Below are 17640 nucleotides of genomic sequence, written 5' to 3'. Positions count from 1 at the left end.
TTATGCATGACGCCCTGTGATTTCTTGACCAGTATTTCTTCAGTCAAATGCACATCGTGGGTTAAGAAGCCAGTTCTTATCACATCGTACATTTCAGGTCCTAAGAATTGCCAAGAACTGAACAAAGCGTGACTAATACCTTTATTGGATGAGTTTTCGGCCAGTTTCTTTTGATTTTTTAAAACTTATTGATATGTTTGAGTGATCATGTTTAGAATTTTTTCTATGCCCTCTCGGAGATTTCCGCGGCTATATGTGGCTGCCTTAAACGTTTTCGGTTATTTTTTTGTGTATACTACCTTTTTGTACAAACTTTTCTAGACTGCCATCTCTAGGCAAAGGCTTGAATTGAGCTTCATCGAGTCTTGAACGAATCATGAGTCAAAGCCTGCTAAGACTTAAGACCTGACTCAATACGTGCCAACGCCCAAAGGCGAAGTTATCGGAAATATGATACAGTACTGATCCTACCCTTCCAATTCGCCTGATTTGATACTGATTTAGATTTGACGCAAACTCTGGGACCTTTTTATCAACGGATTGTTTTAAGAAACTTTATCCGTACAGAGCTGATCTACGAATAGTTAATGTTAATTGAATCATTTTTGTCTCCTCATTTTCTTGGTCCCATGTTAATTATTTTTCTTCGTGTAATATGTGAGGTTATTTTTTATTCAATTTTCGAAGAAGTTTCTATTTTCCCCCTTTTCTTCTCTCTGAATAATTTTGAACTCTGAATGGTCTTTTCTGATTAACAGAAAGTACAAACAGTTGCAAATTAAGTTGCAGTCACCCACAAATTTTACATAAAAAAATTAGAAAATGAGGGAAATATTTTTTTTCTAAAAAATAGACAAATGTTTGTTAATAATTCATATAATTTTTTAGTAATTTCTTTCGAAGTTCATTAGATTGCCGAACCCAGGAGCATATCAAACAATTATGGAAATGGTGACCTATTAAACTGTTTTTGATATTATGAACAAATAATTACTTAATAAAAAATCTTTGTACCTCTTGCTAGATCCTCTGCCGAAACTAAATTGATAAGCGGGCCAGCTTGCATGACTCAGGATCTAAATTGCCTTGACAAAAGTGTTTTTCAAAGTCTAGACAAATTTTCATCCAGTAAAGTATCAATCACACGCGCTGAGCGCTGCTGTTCTCACTCTCTTGATTTCTCAAAAAATGTATATAACTGTAAAAGACCTCATCCCATTGACTTCAAATATGCTTTCTTTTTTTGCTAAATTCCTCGGACAGTTTATGCCAGCATTAATGATTTCCAGAAAATAATTTAAAAGTACGAAAGCAAGTTTATCCATGAAATCTCATTGATAACAGTTGATAACTTATCGCCATTCACTGCGCAAACAAAACAATTTTGAGTTCAACGCTATTCATAAATAGGTAGCGCGGTAATCCTGATGAGGCCGTAAGAGTTGTGGCGTGTCAGAGATTGAAGCTGTTTAAGCTGAAAGAAATCAAAGAATAAGAATTTCAAGATACAAAAAATTAATTTTTAAAAAAGAGCAAACTTTCAACAGAAAATGGTGAAGCTCATAGCACGAAAACTAAACAAAACACTTACAGGTTACGTTTGAGAAAAAGCTGACATATATAAAATCAGGCGATTTTGTTGCATATCAATTAGTGCCAATTCACATATACATAAAAAATATACTTCACTTGAAATAGTTCACACAGTTCTAGTTATCATGCAACATTAGAAGATAAATATCAATATGTGACAAATACACACTTCACTCTTAATTTACATTACTTTTGTAACTTGTTTGCGACAGTTTCCCTCATCAAATTGTTTATTCGTTTTTTGTGAGTTTATAAACAAAGTTTGAGTTTGTAAGTACTACCATTTGTTCTTTTCTATGCTCCAATAGGCGCTGTAATAGTTTAATACTAAAAAAACAATATTTGAAGTTTTTATCTAAACTGTTCTTGCGAAATGAAAACTTTAAACCTCCAAATTTTGGGCTCTTGGAATTATATTATGATTTATCTGTATCAATGCATTAGATGATGCGCATCATGTTTCACACTTGAATATTTGGGCTTTTAGAACATTGCTGCTGCGATGTGACCCATATCCTTGGGAAAAGGTCTCCTCAATATTGATATTTATGATAATTTAAAATTGTGAAGACACTTTAGTGGAGACTTTAAATGCATGTACCAAATTGTTTATTTGAGCTCAACGGAGGCTTATTTAGATCCGTTTAATTGAAATTACTTCAGTAAAATTAAACGGGACCTCCGATATTGTCTTGTGTTGTGTTGTAATTTGACATAGTTCAATCTCAACTTGTAGAGAATTGTTGGTTGAAATACTCATCAGATTCTAATCTGGTTTTTCAACAAAAATGTAACAGCTTGGAGAATTGAGCAGAAGAGAAGCGCAGTTGAAAGAGTCAAATTAAATTGCAGAAAGAATCTCGTGTTGTTGAGTGCAGAAAAATTTCAAAAAAGTGTCCGAATTTTTGATTATCGTTAAAAGTAATCTATTTCGACTTGGCTTTAGCCATACAACAGCGATTTGTGAGTTTGAACCTCAAAGTCGATTTACTGCAATCTAGAATTTTTACTCGGCCGCTGTAGGTACCATGTTCCTTTATATATGTTTACCTTTTTCCTGGTCGCCAGTTCATGGATCCAGACACTGAGTTGGCTGCAAAGACGGGTGCCATCAGGGCCAAACTCACCATGACACACCTCCACCAGACCACGTGAACAGACCGTTCCATCTGCTTCTTTATACCAAGTCCTCACTGCTCTTCTATTGTGCCGCAGTGAAATGAAACTTGAGGTACCTTGATAAATTTATTTGGATAATATGCAGTATAGATTCTGATCCAAATCTAGTTCTATTTCTTCGTTAAAAGTGAACAAAAAGATGTGCAAAGATTTTTGTGTGTTTGAAAAGAAAGAATTTTGATTTTGACTTTCCCTAATTGAAATGTTTTCCAAAAAATGAGATGCGAAGTGATCATTTCTTACCGGTATTTTTAGAGGGAAAACGGGGATCTTTTCCGTCCCCCCCCCCCCACCCCAGCTTAGTGGGTGCGTATTATTTGCACCCCTCAGATGCACATGAATAGATGCCCCAGATGCCATATTTTTACATGAAGATTTTCTATGTAACAGCACATGCTCTGTAATTGGGGAAGCATAACGTACTGGGGGGGGGGGGGGGGGCACAAACGCAGAAGATCCGAAAACCTATGATCGTTTTCGACCGTTTTCCACCTGGCAAATGCTATATCAAGTTTCAATTCACTTTGAACTCACTGCTGCTGATTTCTGTGCACAAATGCTGCTAGTATGATGACTATTATGATTATGATGATGTTTTTATCACCTAATCTGTTCAGCTGAGGCGGATGCTGACGTCAGAGGAATTGAGAGATAATAATAATGAAAAACAGCTTCGGAAAACTGCAAGCTATTTGTTATTGATTAACACTTCCTACATCCTCAGATCGCAGGAAAATCAAAGTTAAAGCAAAAAAATCAGTAAATGTAACAAAATATTGTACAGAATTATGTTGGAAAGGCATACTTTTCATATACTGATTATAGTTTATCAATTCTTAATCAGTGCATATAACTTATATGATTAAAGTTTAAAGTTTTTAGCCCGAGGCATACTAGAAATGACAGGGCAAATACGTTGAACATTTCCGCAATGTGGTCCCCTGACAAATAAAAAATGTGTCAAATATGTGGCTTTCATAACTGACAAGTAAACTTATCACAAAGCAAGCTTGCTTTTTCACGCCAACACGTGAATTAAATAATTAACTTTTCTGCCTAACAACAAAAATAATAACAGGAAATAAATAGTTTAAATCATACTTCTATAACCAATGAAAATCAACTATATATTCGAAAACCAATAGTTTCAGCTAGATCTAGTTGAAAGCAAAAACAATGCCAAATGTTTTTAATCTGTGGGTATTCTGTTTTAAGAACAACGGTCTCTTGAAATCGTTAGAGAGAAATTTAAAAGCCACAATAATTCAGCTTTGGCCTCCGGGTATTTTTACCCATAAACCTCGATCATATAAGTGGGCGGCATTACTTTCACAAAATTATTCTTTTAGATTATTTATTTATTTTATTTAGGTGCTGCCAAGCATTAAGTAACGAGACAAATTTTTTCGAGAGTCTTCCAGGTCCCTGTATCAGAAATCAACTTTTAGCAAATTTTCTCTTTGTAAAGTTTTTATAGGAAAAAACAATCTTTGGAACAATTCACCTCAAAAAGTTAGAGAGATAGGGAGAAACAGCAGGTTAAAAAAGAAAACTATACGAAGCGATGGAAAATAAACACGAAACAATATCATCAAACAAGAGTAAGCGGTTTTAAAACTTTTTTGAAAATTGTTAAATCGGTTACTGTGTTTGAATAGTGTTTAAATTATGGAAAAGCTTGAGCTGAAAATATGAAGCACAGGTGATATGAAACGAATGTGAAACAAATTTGCAAAAATGCCAGCCATCGAAAAGCGAACTTTTCAGCAGTCAAACCTCAGATAATAAACTTCGTATAGGTTAACAGAAGTGCTTAAAATACTGCGGAACAAGGTTTAACACTCAGTCCATTAGGCTAATTATTGTATCGTGTGCTGCCAGGTGTTGAAGCCAGTTAACACTTCCGTTCAAAATTCAGAACGTTAAGCGAAAAATTGTGCAAAACTTTTTAGTTGCTTTTAGCATATTTCCCTTATACATTCCATCGAGAACCGCGACTTTGATAAAATTTTTGTTTTTCAGCTGAAACTGTTGCAATTGTGTTAAGGAAAAATCTTCTATACTAAACTATTCAATGGGTTGGCAGAAGCCAGTAATATTTGTATGTTATAAAATGGACTAAGCAGATAATTATGTATCATTGCGAGCAGACAAACCTTTTTTGTGGGGATTCTTAGAACATTTTCTTAACCAAATTTTCAGTGGAAAAATCAGCTTGACTAGCATTTTACGTCATTCTGAACGCTAGGCATAAGTGCGAAAAGAGAAGGAACGCTCAGGCGCAAAAGGAAATAGCCAAAACTTTTTTGCTTTGGAAACGAGATTTTAACAAAATTCTCTAAGAAAACCAACAGCTGCTCATTTTGTTGAAATCCAGTTTTAAAGAAATAAAGTAATTTTTGAAGGAAAGGTGCTGCAAGTATGTTAAGCGTGAAAAACAAATATGATAGGGTATGCATAGTCTTTAAATTGTTCAACAAGCTGAAAAAATTCAAGGTATTTGCTTAGTGTTTTAGTTGCGAAAAAGAAGTGTTGAAAACATGTAAAATAAGCGATGAAAAAAACCTGAAATTAGAAATTTCCTAAGTGATTGGAAAAATATAGAAGCTAAACGCAATTTTTTGAATTTTTTTATTTAGAGTGGAAAATGACAAGTTTTTCCTCACTTTTTTATGTAAATTAAAAACTTCACAAACCATCACAATCAGATCAACTTTTTGATTGACTTTGCATGCGTTTCAAATACATCGCAAAAACGTCAGCACGTTTATTACAGATTTCCGCTTATCCGAAAAGTAGGGACCTTCAGCTTTTTCACAACATTCCTTATATAATCTACTCTGTGTTCCATATAGCTTAGAAAATTGCTGAAGGAAGAATGATTAAATAAATGCAAAGTGTTGAAAACATGTAACATAACTGATGAAAAAAGTTTAATTTGTGTAAACAAGGTGGTATTGAAAATTTATACGTTAAGTGCAGAAAGATAATGAAGGTTGGTAAGAAACATGACGACTGCATGTAAAAAATGGTATGAAACGTTCACATTTATGCTAGAGAAGTGTCGAAATTGCGGAAACCTAGCCGAGAAGACTTTAAAAACTCGGAATACATTTGTTTAGTGATTGGAGAATTCTAAAAGCTAAACGCAATTTATTTGAATTTTTTTTACTTATAGTGAAAAACTCCTTATATTATCGTCTCACTATTTCAAACTACCTTCATCAGATGCTGAAAGTTGGCAACGCAAGTGCTTAATATAAGTTAGAAAATTGCTGAAGAGGGAGTGATTAAATAAGCGCAAAGTGTTCTAACAAGTGCAAAAGGGATGTGCGGTAAAGTTCTTAAAGTGTGCAGGAATGCTGTCCAAATTATGTACAACACGTGTTAAAGTTCTCAACGAAAGTTGCAATTGAAAAACGTTAAATAAATGTCAAAAATTGCTTAAATTGTGTTAGGAAATGGAAGACTTGAAATTTTATAGAAAAAAAGCTCAATTTGGCAAAAAAGCTGAAATTATGACAGAGGAATGTAGAAAAGTGTATTAAGTGCAAATGAAATTTTTAAAGAATACTTATAATAGTGGACAAACACCGCTGACAATTGTTGTGCGTATAAGCCCCACTGAAGTTTAGTTTTTTCTATTCAAAATCCAAAAGTCCCGGTACAACTGTTTTGGCTTATTTCATTCTGCGAAATTGCTTGAAATTTGACACTTGAAATTTTTTTAATTCTGTTGCCATTTTTTGGCGGAGTAAGCTCTGCGAATGTTAGCTATACAATTTAGAGTGTGATTCGCTCAGCGATTGTCAGTAATGTAATTCTAATTAGATAGTGCGATTATGCCTATCAAAATGCTAGATTAAAAACAGTCAACTAAATAATGTTTTGCGAATCAAAAGAATGAATGTAGTTTTGAAATATTTAATTGATTAACAATTTGATCATTAATTTAAGCAAATGATAGAATTGAACAAATTGAGCAAACTGCAAGTTTATGAGGTTAAAATTTGTGCCCAGACAGTGAGTCATATTAACATTCTGATAAATATATGAAAGATCATATCAAAAGATTTACAATCAAGAAAAAGGAATTCCAACAGATAAAATTGAACCTCAAAAATGAATTAAAATAAAACTATGAGAATAACCCACAAAGTAAACTAAAAATAAATCCTCAAATATGTCCATGTATCAAATTTCTCCCTGTGGTGAAAATAAGCAAATTCACATTCGTTTACAGAGTGTATCAAAATGTATTAAATTACCTGGCTATCATATCTAATAAAATAGGTGTGTTAAGAAGTTGTTTTAAATCGCATAGTGCGCATTCGAACGCGCAGTGCGCTTGACAGGTTCGAGTGGATAGATGACCGGCAGCCTGGTGTTTTCAGTTTCGTTTTCCCGGTGTTTTAAGTGTTTGTTTCTTTCTATCTTAGATTGGACATCATTAGCGTGTTTTGAAAATAAAATTATAGTGATTCTTCCTGTCATCGGTTTTGGTTGACAGACCGCATGTTATACCGACTCCAAAACTGAGAGTTAACCATGCCGCCAAAACTTCGTAAAAGCCGTCTAGACTATTCTTTGAATGTTTGTTGTTGGGCTTCTGTTCTGCTAATTTGAGAGTTACAGATGGAACATTTGGGGAACTGGAATGCGACGTTCGGTTGTGGTATGACTCGATTTACATTGTCTTGGTCTGTATTCCTCCTCTTTACTGCGAATTGGGTTATAGACTGTCTTTGCTTCTCTACATCAATGTCACTCTTCGGGAGTCAGTTCATCTCCTCTATCAACTTTCAAGTCTAAATTTTTTTTGAATTTTGGTTCATATGACAAAGATTTTGGATTTGGGTCGGTTGTCATACTACTTAAAGGTGTATTAGGCCCGTATTAGGCCCGTAATTGAGTTTTAAATGGCGAAAGATTAATTGTCCATCCGTAGCTGATATATGAATGAATTTAAAGACGTCTTCTAGAAGAATCGTTTTTGCTTTGGGGGTTTTGATGCACGCTGCTTGACATTTAATTGTTCGATTTGGTATCTCCACTAATCTAATTGTTCCATGAACTTGTATTGGAGCTTCAAACAACTTGATGTTACAAAATGCTTTAAATTGCGTTCCAAATTGACATTAGCTTTGTAAACTCTGATAAAACAGAAGTTCGATATTTTGAATTGATTCGTGTAAGCTCCTTTATAGCAACAACGTTTTTACATTAGTAATGTACAAAGCCACAAGTGAAAACTTAGACGGCAAGATTTTTTGTTGTTCATTTAACAGGTTTTTTGTCTGATGTCATTGACGTCAAAATCAGTTCGTATTCAATCGGCAATTGTCTAGAAAACCTAAAAATATTAAGCCGAAAACCACCTCAATCGGTACATATCGTGGTTATATTTACTTAAAATTAGGTTAATTGAACTTTTTCGGAACTTTCTACGTATATTAGAACGTATTTAAATCTTATTTTAAAGTTTAGAAATACTCGAATCTGATTGGCTAAAATTCGTTGTTTTATTTACTTCGTAACATCCTCCGGCCCGGAAGACGTTGGGAAAACTGGTACAAGTTTTACAAGCGGGCGGACAAGTGAACCAGTCGACGTACGTAAAACGGCGGAGCGCGCGACGCTATCGGAGCCGTAACGGAGTTCCACAATCCGAGCGGTTGGGTAGTAACCCCTAGGGTTGGTTTCTTCAACTATCCAAACCAAGTCACCGGTCTTAAGGTGTTGCTCGGCAGGCGTCTGCCACTTAGAGCGTCGGTTCAGTGTCGGTACGTACTCTCTGATCCAACGGGACCAGATCGCATTAGCGTACGACTGCGCACGGGCGTAGCGTTTACGGTGGTCAAGCTCATTATTGCCGACAACAGACGGAATACCGGTAGAGTATTCTCCTAAAAGAAAGTGGTTGGGCGTTAAAGCGTTCAAATCGCACGGATCGGCGCTTACGGGTGTTAAAGGACGCGAATTGAGAGCATTCTCCACGAGACAAAAGGTAGTATGCAGTACCTCATCCGTGAGGCGACGCGTGCCAAGAATAGTATACAACACGCGCTTGAAGCTGCGTACCAACCTCTCCCAGATACCACCTTGATGTGGTGCGCTGGGTGGATTGAACCTCCACTTAATACCTTTGTGAGCGAGCTCAGCTGCAATGTTGACAACGTTCCACTTTTCAATACTTTCTCGGAGTTCTTTCTCCGCTCCAATAAAGTTAGTGCCATTGTCCGACCAAATCATGGCAGGTGTACCTCTACGTGACACAAACCGCTCAACTCCCATAACACAAGAACTGGTGTCCATGGATGTAACTATCTCGACATGGACAGCGCGAGTAGTGAGACAGGTGAAGAGGAAGCCCCACCTTTTCTCAGTAGTACGGCGGACAGTAACATAGAATGGCCCAAAGTAGTCAACGCCAGTGTTCGTGAAGGGAGGAGACTGGTAAGCAAGTCTCTCCTTAGGTAAGTCAGACATGATTGGTTGCATAGTTACAGCTTGGAATTCTCGGCATCTTAGGCAGTGTGCTTTGATGGAACGCAAGGATGATCTTAGTTTCAGTACTGTGTAGTGTTCCTGCACAATTGATCTTAGGTATTCAACGCCCTGATGGTAATGCTTTACGTGCGTGTGTTCAAGGAACAGTTTTACAAATGGATGACGTGCATCTAAGATGATTGGGTGCTTTACGTTGAACCCAACTTCAATTAACCACTTGATGCGGCCCGAGGAACGGATTAGCCCATTTGGACTAATAAACGGTGAATGTGGGGCCATTCGGCTACTCCGTTTAACAGATTTATTGTCAAGAAGATCTTTTCTTTCGGTTGCAAAAGATTCTCCTTGCACCAAGTACTGTAGATGACGCTCGGCTTCGTCAAGCTCAGTAGGGTCAGTAATGCTACCATCGGGGTTACGGTAGCCGGCATGTTTCGGCAAAAGCCGGAGAACGTATGCGGCAATGCGCAAGTACTTTTGATAAGAACTAAACTTATCAAATGGGAATAACGACGGAACGGGAATTGTCTGTTTTTTAACAGATGTAGCGAGAGAGACAGTGTCTTCTATGATGACTGCTTGGTTGACGCCAAGTTTGATGTTATTAATGACGTCTTTGTTCGGCACGAAAGGGAACCTTGTGTTAATTAAGAAATGTGGACCATTGACCCAACTGCTTAGTTGCAAAACCTCAGCGGACATTCCACGCGTGCCAGCGTCAGCTGGATTATCCTTAGTTGCGACGTGGTTCCATTGGTCAACGCTGGTATACTCCAAAATTTCACAAACGCGGTTTGCAACAAAGATTGGTTGCTTTTCATTAGAGTTTATCCACTGAAGAACGGTCGTGCTCTCTGTCCACATGAATACTTGGTTAACAGTTACAGTAAGTGCCTGAATAATTTCGTTCTTCAGCCGAGCGGCAAGTAGAGCTGCTTGCAATTCCAGTTTTGGGACAGTCATTACCTTCATTGGCGCCACGCGCGCTTTCCCCAAAACAAACGCAAGCTCTGTTTTTATCTTGCCCGTAGGAGTTGTCACTCGGGCTCGGAGAAATGCAACGGCACTAAAAATATCCTGAGAACTGTCACCGAACATATGCAACTCTATATTATCAAAGGGTCCACTAAAGTAACTTCGAGGAATTTTGATGTTTTCAAGCTTTGGTAAGTCCTCACTCCAGACCAAAAATCTTTGAACCATGTCCTGTGGGAGCTCCTCATCCCATTGTTGTCCTGTGACACGCCAGATGTCTTTTAAGAGCAATCGCGCACCGACGGTAAACGGTGCGACAAGACCAATGGGGTCAAAGACTTTCGAGACAAGACTTAGGACCAAGCGTTGCGTGAGGGACTTGTTGATAGCGCAGCTTGTACCCCGACTCACAACTAAAGTGTCATTAGTGTGATCCCACTTTAGCCCTAGCACATGCGATGAATCCTCCTGACATGAAACAATAACCTTGGGCTCAGTGGATTGAGGGGAACCATCAATTCGGTCAGCCAGATTTGGTACATTGCTTACGAACTTTGTAAGCTTGAACCCACCGAGATGGAGAAGATGTACCAATTCCTTCGATCTATTGATGGCTATCTCGGGAGACTCCACTGAGTCAAGGTAATCGTCCATGTAGAAGTTTTCAAGGACGGCTTTTGCAGCTTCGGGGTAAAACTTGGCATTGTCTCTCGCAGTGCGTTGTAATGCATAGTTGGCGCATGTGGGCGAGTCTTTAGCCCCGAATATATGGCGCGTATATTGATACACTACAACGTTTGTTGTGGGGTCCTCCCGCCACAAAAAGCGAAGTGATGGTTGATCTGATGGTAACACGCCAACCTGTAGAAACATTCCCTCGATGTCGGCGGAGACGGCATATGGATGTTGTCGGAAGCGAAGAAGTACGTAAATAAGATTTTGGAGCAGATCAGGGCCAGTGAGCAAAGATTTATTTAGTGAGGCGCCATGAAATTTTGCTGCTCCATTGAGCACCCTACGCACCTTACCCGGTTTGTTCGGGTTTAAAACAGGATGGTGGGGTAGGTACCACTCTTTATCGGACCGGTTCTCAACCTTGTGAGCGTCCGGAACCTCAATTACATACCCCTTATTTAGGTCTTCCTTGATGGTGTTAGTATACTTCTCTCTAAGGTCTTCATCCTTGGCTAATCGTTTTTCGAGAGATTTTAGTTGCACAAGGGAGGAGAAGTAATTATTTGGGAGCTTGGTGTTATCTGCTTCCCATAGCATTCCGACATCGTATCTCAGGCCATTGTGTATGGTGGTACTCTCAAGAATTTCGTGAGCCCTTGCGTCCGCTGCAGATCTTGAGTCGACCTGCTTATTCGCTCCGAATGATTCAATGTCGTACCATGACTTTACTTGACTTGCTAACTCATTGTCATGTTCGATATTCGCTTTAAAGCACGTTGAGGTTATACAAGAACTTGATGGTAATGGACCGCTTAAGACCCAACCTATGGGCAAGCGTACGGCAACGGGTGAACGCTTCTCATCGGCAGAGAAGTATTCTAACGGGCGGATGGCATGATAGACATCTTGTCCGAGTATCATCTCAATGTCTTTATAGGAATATGTTACGGGATCAAGGACTGCTAAGTGTGGGTAAGTCTCTTGCAGGGCCTGTACATTAATTATATCTGAGCCGACGTTCAGACTCTCTTTAACGAAAGGGTTGACGGTGAATGGTTCGAAATCTTGTTGTTCTCTTGGTTTCACAGTAACTTCAACAACCCTAGTATCAACTACTTCTTCGGTATTAATACCCTTGACAGTTAGCTTTAGTGCTTTACCGTGCAAACCGAGTCTATCTGCGAGACTACCGGCCACCCAAGAGTTACTGCAGGCGGTATCACACAAAACTAAAGCCTTAGTATCTAAACCTGACGAATTGACCAACTGCAATTCAGTCACCTGAAGGAGCCCCTTAACATCAGTAACAGATGACATTGTTGTGGTCTTATTAGGCTGGGGTTGACTAGAAGTTGCTTTACTTTGACCTGTGTTGCCAGGAGACTGGATAGTATTGGGATTTGTTGACTGTTTTGTTGGGAAAACCCTATCTGCTCCATGCAATAGTGTGTTATGCGAACTATTGCACCCTTCTGCTCGGCACTTTCTTGGTTGAGGGCACTGGCGGAATGTGTGCTTGTCCCGTAAGCACGAAAAGCAAAATTTGTTATCCGCCAGCAACTTAGCTCTCTGGGTTGGAGTCTTTTCCTTGAAAACTCGACACTCCCATAGCCGGTGGTTACCTTTGCATACAATGCATCGAAAGTAAGTATTTGTGGAAGCAGATGGCATTTGCTTCTTTGTTTCCCTTTGTTGAGAATTTGATGCAAACACTTTTGAGGCTGTTTTGGTCTTGGTTACTGAAGTGATGTTCTCTTCAGGTTTGGCCTTGGTTGCGCTTTGTTTCATAAGATCATGGGCCTCAGCCTTTTCTTTAAGCCAATCGTTAAAGTCAAGGAGGGTAGGCTTAACCCAGTGCTTCTTAACCGTAAAGAGTGACCATGACTCTTTCATGTTTGGTGGTAACTTTTGTACTGCTTGGTTAAGTAGGGAAGCGCTCTTCAAGTCAGCATCGTATGATAGTGACTTGAAAACCCCAACGAGGCTGGATATGGCTGCAGAATAGTTAATGATGTTATCACTATTGTGCATTTTAAGAGGTGGAAAATTGCTTAGTTTATCCAAGTGTGCACTTACGACTGCCTGTGGCTGGCCAAATTTACGTTCTAACGTCCTTAGTGCATCCTTGTACATTAAACCACAGTAAGCAAACTCGGCGATTGCAATCTTTGCTTTACCGGTGACGAGTGTCTTAAGGTATGTCAATTTAACGTCATCAGTGAGCGACTGCGAGTCAATCGCGCTTTTGAATTGGCCATACCACTCGTGCCATTGTAATGGATCGCCATTATACTGAGCAAGTTTCCATTCTGGCAATGGGTCATTTTTCTTGCTGGTTATTGCATCAGCTAATTCCCTAATCAATGACGCGTTGTCCGGTATCGGAGGGGCGGGTGCAGACACCTGCGGACCACTCCAACTCAACGGAGTGGGCCCAACATAAGGGTATGTTGGCTGAAAGACCGGAGTGGCCAGACCAGGTACAGTATTCTTTGTAGCTGCAATCAGGTTTTCCTGATGTGTGCCGGATGGTGATTGCATATCAATCAAAAGGGGTGAATTTGAACATATTTGTTGTGGAAAAGTGGTAATTGATGGTGCAATGTGTGCCTGTACATTTGGAGCAACATTTTTTACGGTAGTAATGTCTTGGTTGACTATTGACGGTCTTTGCTGTGGAAACCGCCAATGACTCATATTTTGCACAAAGTTTTGGCCAAATGGGATATTGGGCATATTTGGGACAGGAGCAGCAACGGAACGTACAGCTTTGTGAACAGGGTTATTAGTAATCTGGAAAGTGTTGTTGACCAGAGGAGGATTAATCAATGGGGCGTGTGGGATGGGAGCAGTGAGGTTAGGTACAAAGACTGGGTTCGGGATGGGAAGGTCATTAGGCTGAGCGTGTTCGGAGTTGTGCTGTTGAGTGTTTGGACTTGGTGGGGCGCTTGGGTGCAAGGGAACGTTTATTGCGGGCGCTGGATGATTTGTTGTCGGAAAAGGAGGAAGAGTGGCGTTTGGCGCTCGGGGGACAAAATTAATTTGTTGTCGGGAGCTTATTTGCTGGGCCGAATTATTCTTGGGCAGACTTGATGTTTCAGGTCCCCTGGATTGTGGAATTAGAAGTTGTGCGTTTGGAAATAACTCGGTTGCATTATTCTGATTTTCTTGCGGCGCGAACGTCTGTGGTGGAATGGGCTGTTGAATGGGTGGCGAAGAAGCCCCTGGGGCGTGTACAGAAGGCGGCTGACTATCCGCGGTTCCTTGGTTAGTGAGGCTTGGAAGCGCCATGCCTTGCTGGCCTGTTTGATCTATTTGCGCTCTTAAATGCGCCTGGTACAGCGCCTGTGTGTTGGCAGCAGCCAAAAAATTTTCAGGTGGAGTGTAATAGGGGTCGAGTTGCTGCAAGGTCTCAAAGCTTAAAAAGTAATTGCCTCGACAATTTTTTGGAATCGAATGTCTTGAAATGTCAGTGTTGTGATCTTCCACTGCTTCTTCGTTATTGTGGCTAGGGCATTCTGGAGGGTCTTTCGTAACCTCTGGTTCACCAGTTGTCTCGTTGTTATTAAAACCTAAAGCAAGTGAGGTGTTGATCCAATCCTGGACAGCCTTTTCACTTCTCATCGAACTCCTAGCACTTGCAGTTGTTTCAGATTGGCTACCTTTAGAAACGGCGTCCAGCAATTCAAATTCTTGCAGAGTTGCCTCTGCCAAACGTTTCCTGTTGTTTTCCTCCAGTTCGTCTAATTCCATCTGCTTTTTCTGTTTAGCAAGGCGAATGGCTGCCTCATTCTGTTTTTCAATTTCTTCACGCTTCATTTTAGCAATTACGTAATCATGTTTACGCTGACTAGATGTTCTTGACGAGGTCATAATTGAGGGGAGTCTAGAAAGAATGGGAGCCCTTGGTTCCTGGAAATCACTCACTTTATAATCAGCAGAGTTGATGTAGTTTCGTGCTGAAGTGAGTATCTTGTCATTCTTAGTTGTCATTGCCTCCAAGTAAGACTCTAATGAAGGAACAAGTGCACTTGGATCCTCCGTTTTTCCAGCAAATGCAATCAGGTCCTCATTTTTGTCTACAACAGTCATAAATGCTTCGTTGCACTTTGTTACTAGGCGTTCAACTTTCACTCGCCTACTTTGACTATTTATACAATGAAGAATATCTTCATGTATAGCATGCAATTCAGCCTCACGCTTTGACCTGGCAGCGTACAACTTTTTGACTTTTTGATCAAGACTATTAGACATCACGATGTTAGTATTTCCAAAGACCAGCAAAACTACTACTGCACACGGTTACTTTTTATATGCACACTCCAAACAAACCAAACCCACGCAAAACAAACCCAACGCAAAAGACACCAAACACAGCACACTGTAGACAGTCTGTAAAACAAACCGCCCAAAGAGTAGAAAAGGTCGTCGAGCACACAGTGCCCGACAAAAACAGAGGTAGAGCGCTGAACGCTATGCGCTCAACGCAGTGGGACACAAAAGACACACGGGAAGTCGAGCGAGCAACGCGCGACGAAACGGAGACGTTACGGACGGGAAGTCGAGCGAGCAACGCGCGACGTGACGGAAACTGGACAGACGAGAAGTCGAGCGAGCAGTGCGCGACGGAACGGAAACGGGACGTGCGGGAAAGCGGGTGAAAAACGCGCAACGCAACGAACCGGGACGGTGAGAAAGAGCGGGCGGGAAACGAGGTTGGAAAGAACTATATTAGCAGACCACAGCGAAAACTCAACCAAACAACCTAGCCGTAACTCCAGAACAAACTTAAGTCACACCCTAAGAAGAAGGAGAGAAGCTACTGCAAGACAATCTAATATAGTTCATTATGGGGCTATAACGACAAATTTAACGAGAAACTAATTTACAGCAATGCAGTAGTACACTAAAAGCATGCAAAGGTCGAGAAATTTACTAGCCGTAACTCCAGAATAAACTTAAGTCACATCCTAGCAAAACCCAAACCACAACAAACAATCAGCATACTAACGGTATTAAACAAACTACAGCAAAATTAAATAAACTACAGAAGTGTATTTGTAAAATATGACAGTTGTGAAAGTCAAGAAACAATCCAGCCGTAACTCGAGAATGAACTTAAGTCACACCCTAGAAGGCAACAAGACCAAACCAACTAGCGATCATACAGGTACACAAAAACATACAGCAGCAAAATCAATATACTACAACAGCAAGGCTAGTGGATTAGTAAAGTTGAAAAGCCAAAGGACAATCCAGCCGTAACTCGAGAATAAACTTAAGTCACACCCTAGAAAGCTATAAGAACTAAACAACAAACCAGCATACTAGCATACTCAACATACTACAGCAAAACAACAACATACTTCATCACATATGACATAGTACATCGAAAATTGGAAAATAGTGGAAAAACGAAAGACGAAGTTTTGGGAGAGCGACGTTATTGAAAAAAAAATGTAACACGGAAAATTGAAGAGTGAAAGGACGAAAAGGACACGGGCAAAACGGTTCATAAACGATCGACGAGAAAAATTATGGGAATTCAATAATTTTTTTTTGTTTTTGTAGGCCGGAGGTTGTGAAAATTTTCACAACTTTTTGTGTTTATTGAGTTTCACTCAATTTACGAACCTTCTTGTAGGAAATTTGATTTTTTGACAAATTTGTCAAATTTTTATGCGTTTGTCCAATTTTTTCCAATTTTTGGTCAATTTTTTGCAAATTCTTGATTACGGAACGGTAATCCAGTAAACTGGACGGTTTTAAACTCAAAAATACGGTTTATCAATATTCGGTATTGATTTTCTAAAGTTTTTTAGAATTGCCTTAAAATTGACCAAAAATTTTCAAAACTAAACAATTTAGCATCATTTTCTCTCAATTTTCTCTATATCAGAGGTTATTCTTTGATATACGATCCAAATGTATCATTTGTCTCGAATTATTGCTAAATCGGCCAAAAATTTTCAAAATCGATGTTTTGTCGTCTTAAAAATTTGTTTGCGGGGGCCCCTTGCCTTTTTTTTCTACAAAGAATAGTTAAATTTTACTACCCCATGCAATATCCAAAAATAGTTCTGGGGTGGGTTTCTTGCCGTCTAAATTTGTTGTTATATTATGAATTTACTGCGAAATATTAAAGTATTTTTGTTCCGTCTTACGGTTTTTTTGAAGTTACACAAAGCCCTGGATTTTTGCCCTCATGATCTTTTTTGAGTTGTGAGAATGCTTCTCTGGTTACTGCGATCTCCTCTTCCGTGCATTGTAATGACACCATTGCTCGATTCTCCACCATTTCCACATGCATGTCCAGCAGACGCAGAGGAGTGCGGTGGAGGTGCTACTGCTAAGGGCGGGATTTCAGTTGCCTCTGATCAATACCACTCTTTTCGAAAACGATTAAAACAATGGCATAACAAAATCAACCATGCATGGCACAGCCCCGCCCGATAACAGTGAAAAGTATAAATTTTTCACAAATATAGTCCACCGCGCTTACACTCGTTCATAACACCTATTTAATAAGTATATCACAACAATTAGGCTAAGTAATGTTCGTAGATGGGAGCGGCACCATGTAAAGGTTGAAATCCACTCTTTCGAAAGTTAATTCAATTCTCATCCAAATCGATATAGTCAGTTATACAAACGATATAAAGCAACGTATAAGCCACATCCATCCAGTAACGTATCATAACATCAAGT

The 17640-nt window shown here is 39.4% G+C and overlaps 1 protein-coding gene across 2 annotated transcripts in view; it reads right to left on the bottom strand.

Moving 5' to 3' along the window:
• Window positions 1–3781, bottom strand: part of LOC142335206 (uncharacterized) — a 7168-nt gene extending 3387 nt beyond the window's left edge. Inside the window, exons 1-2 of one of the 2 annotated variants that reach the window (XM_075383594.1) lie at window positions 3296–3781; window positions 2644–2794 (exon numbers count right to left, since the gene is read on the bottom strand). In XM_075383594.1, coding sequence (XP_075239709.1) covers window positions 2644–2762 — 119 coding nt within the window. In that variant the 5' untranslated portion in view covers window positions 2763–2794; window positions 3296–3781. The remainder of the gene's footprint in view (window positions 1–2643; window positions 2795–3295) is intronic. The other variant, XM_075383595.1, reaches the window with a different exon arrangement.
• Between the last annotated feature and the right edge of the window lie 13859 nt (window positions 3782–17640).

Source organism: Convolutriloba macropyga, chromosome 2 (assembly GCF_964194025.1).
Source record: "Convolutriloba macropyga chromosome 2, txConMacr16.3, whole genome shotgun sequence".
Classification (NCBI taxonomy): Eukaryota; Metazoa; Xenacoelomorpha; order Acoela; family Convolutidae; genus Convolutriloba; species Convolutriloba macropyga.
The sequence above is the reverse complement of the archived record's forward strand: the minus strand, read 5'-3'. Positions and strand labels throughout refer to the sequence as shown.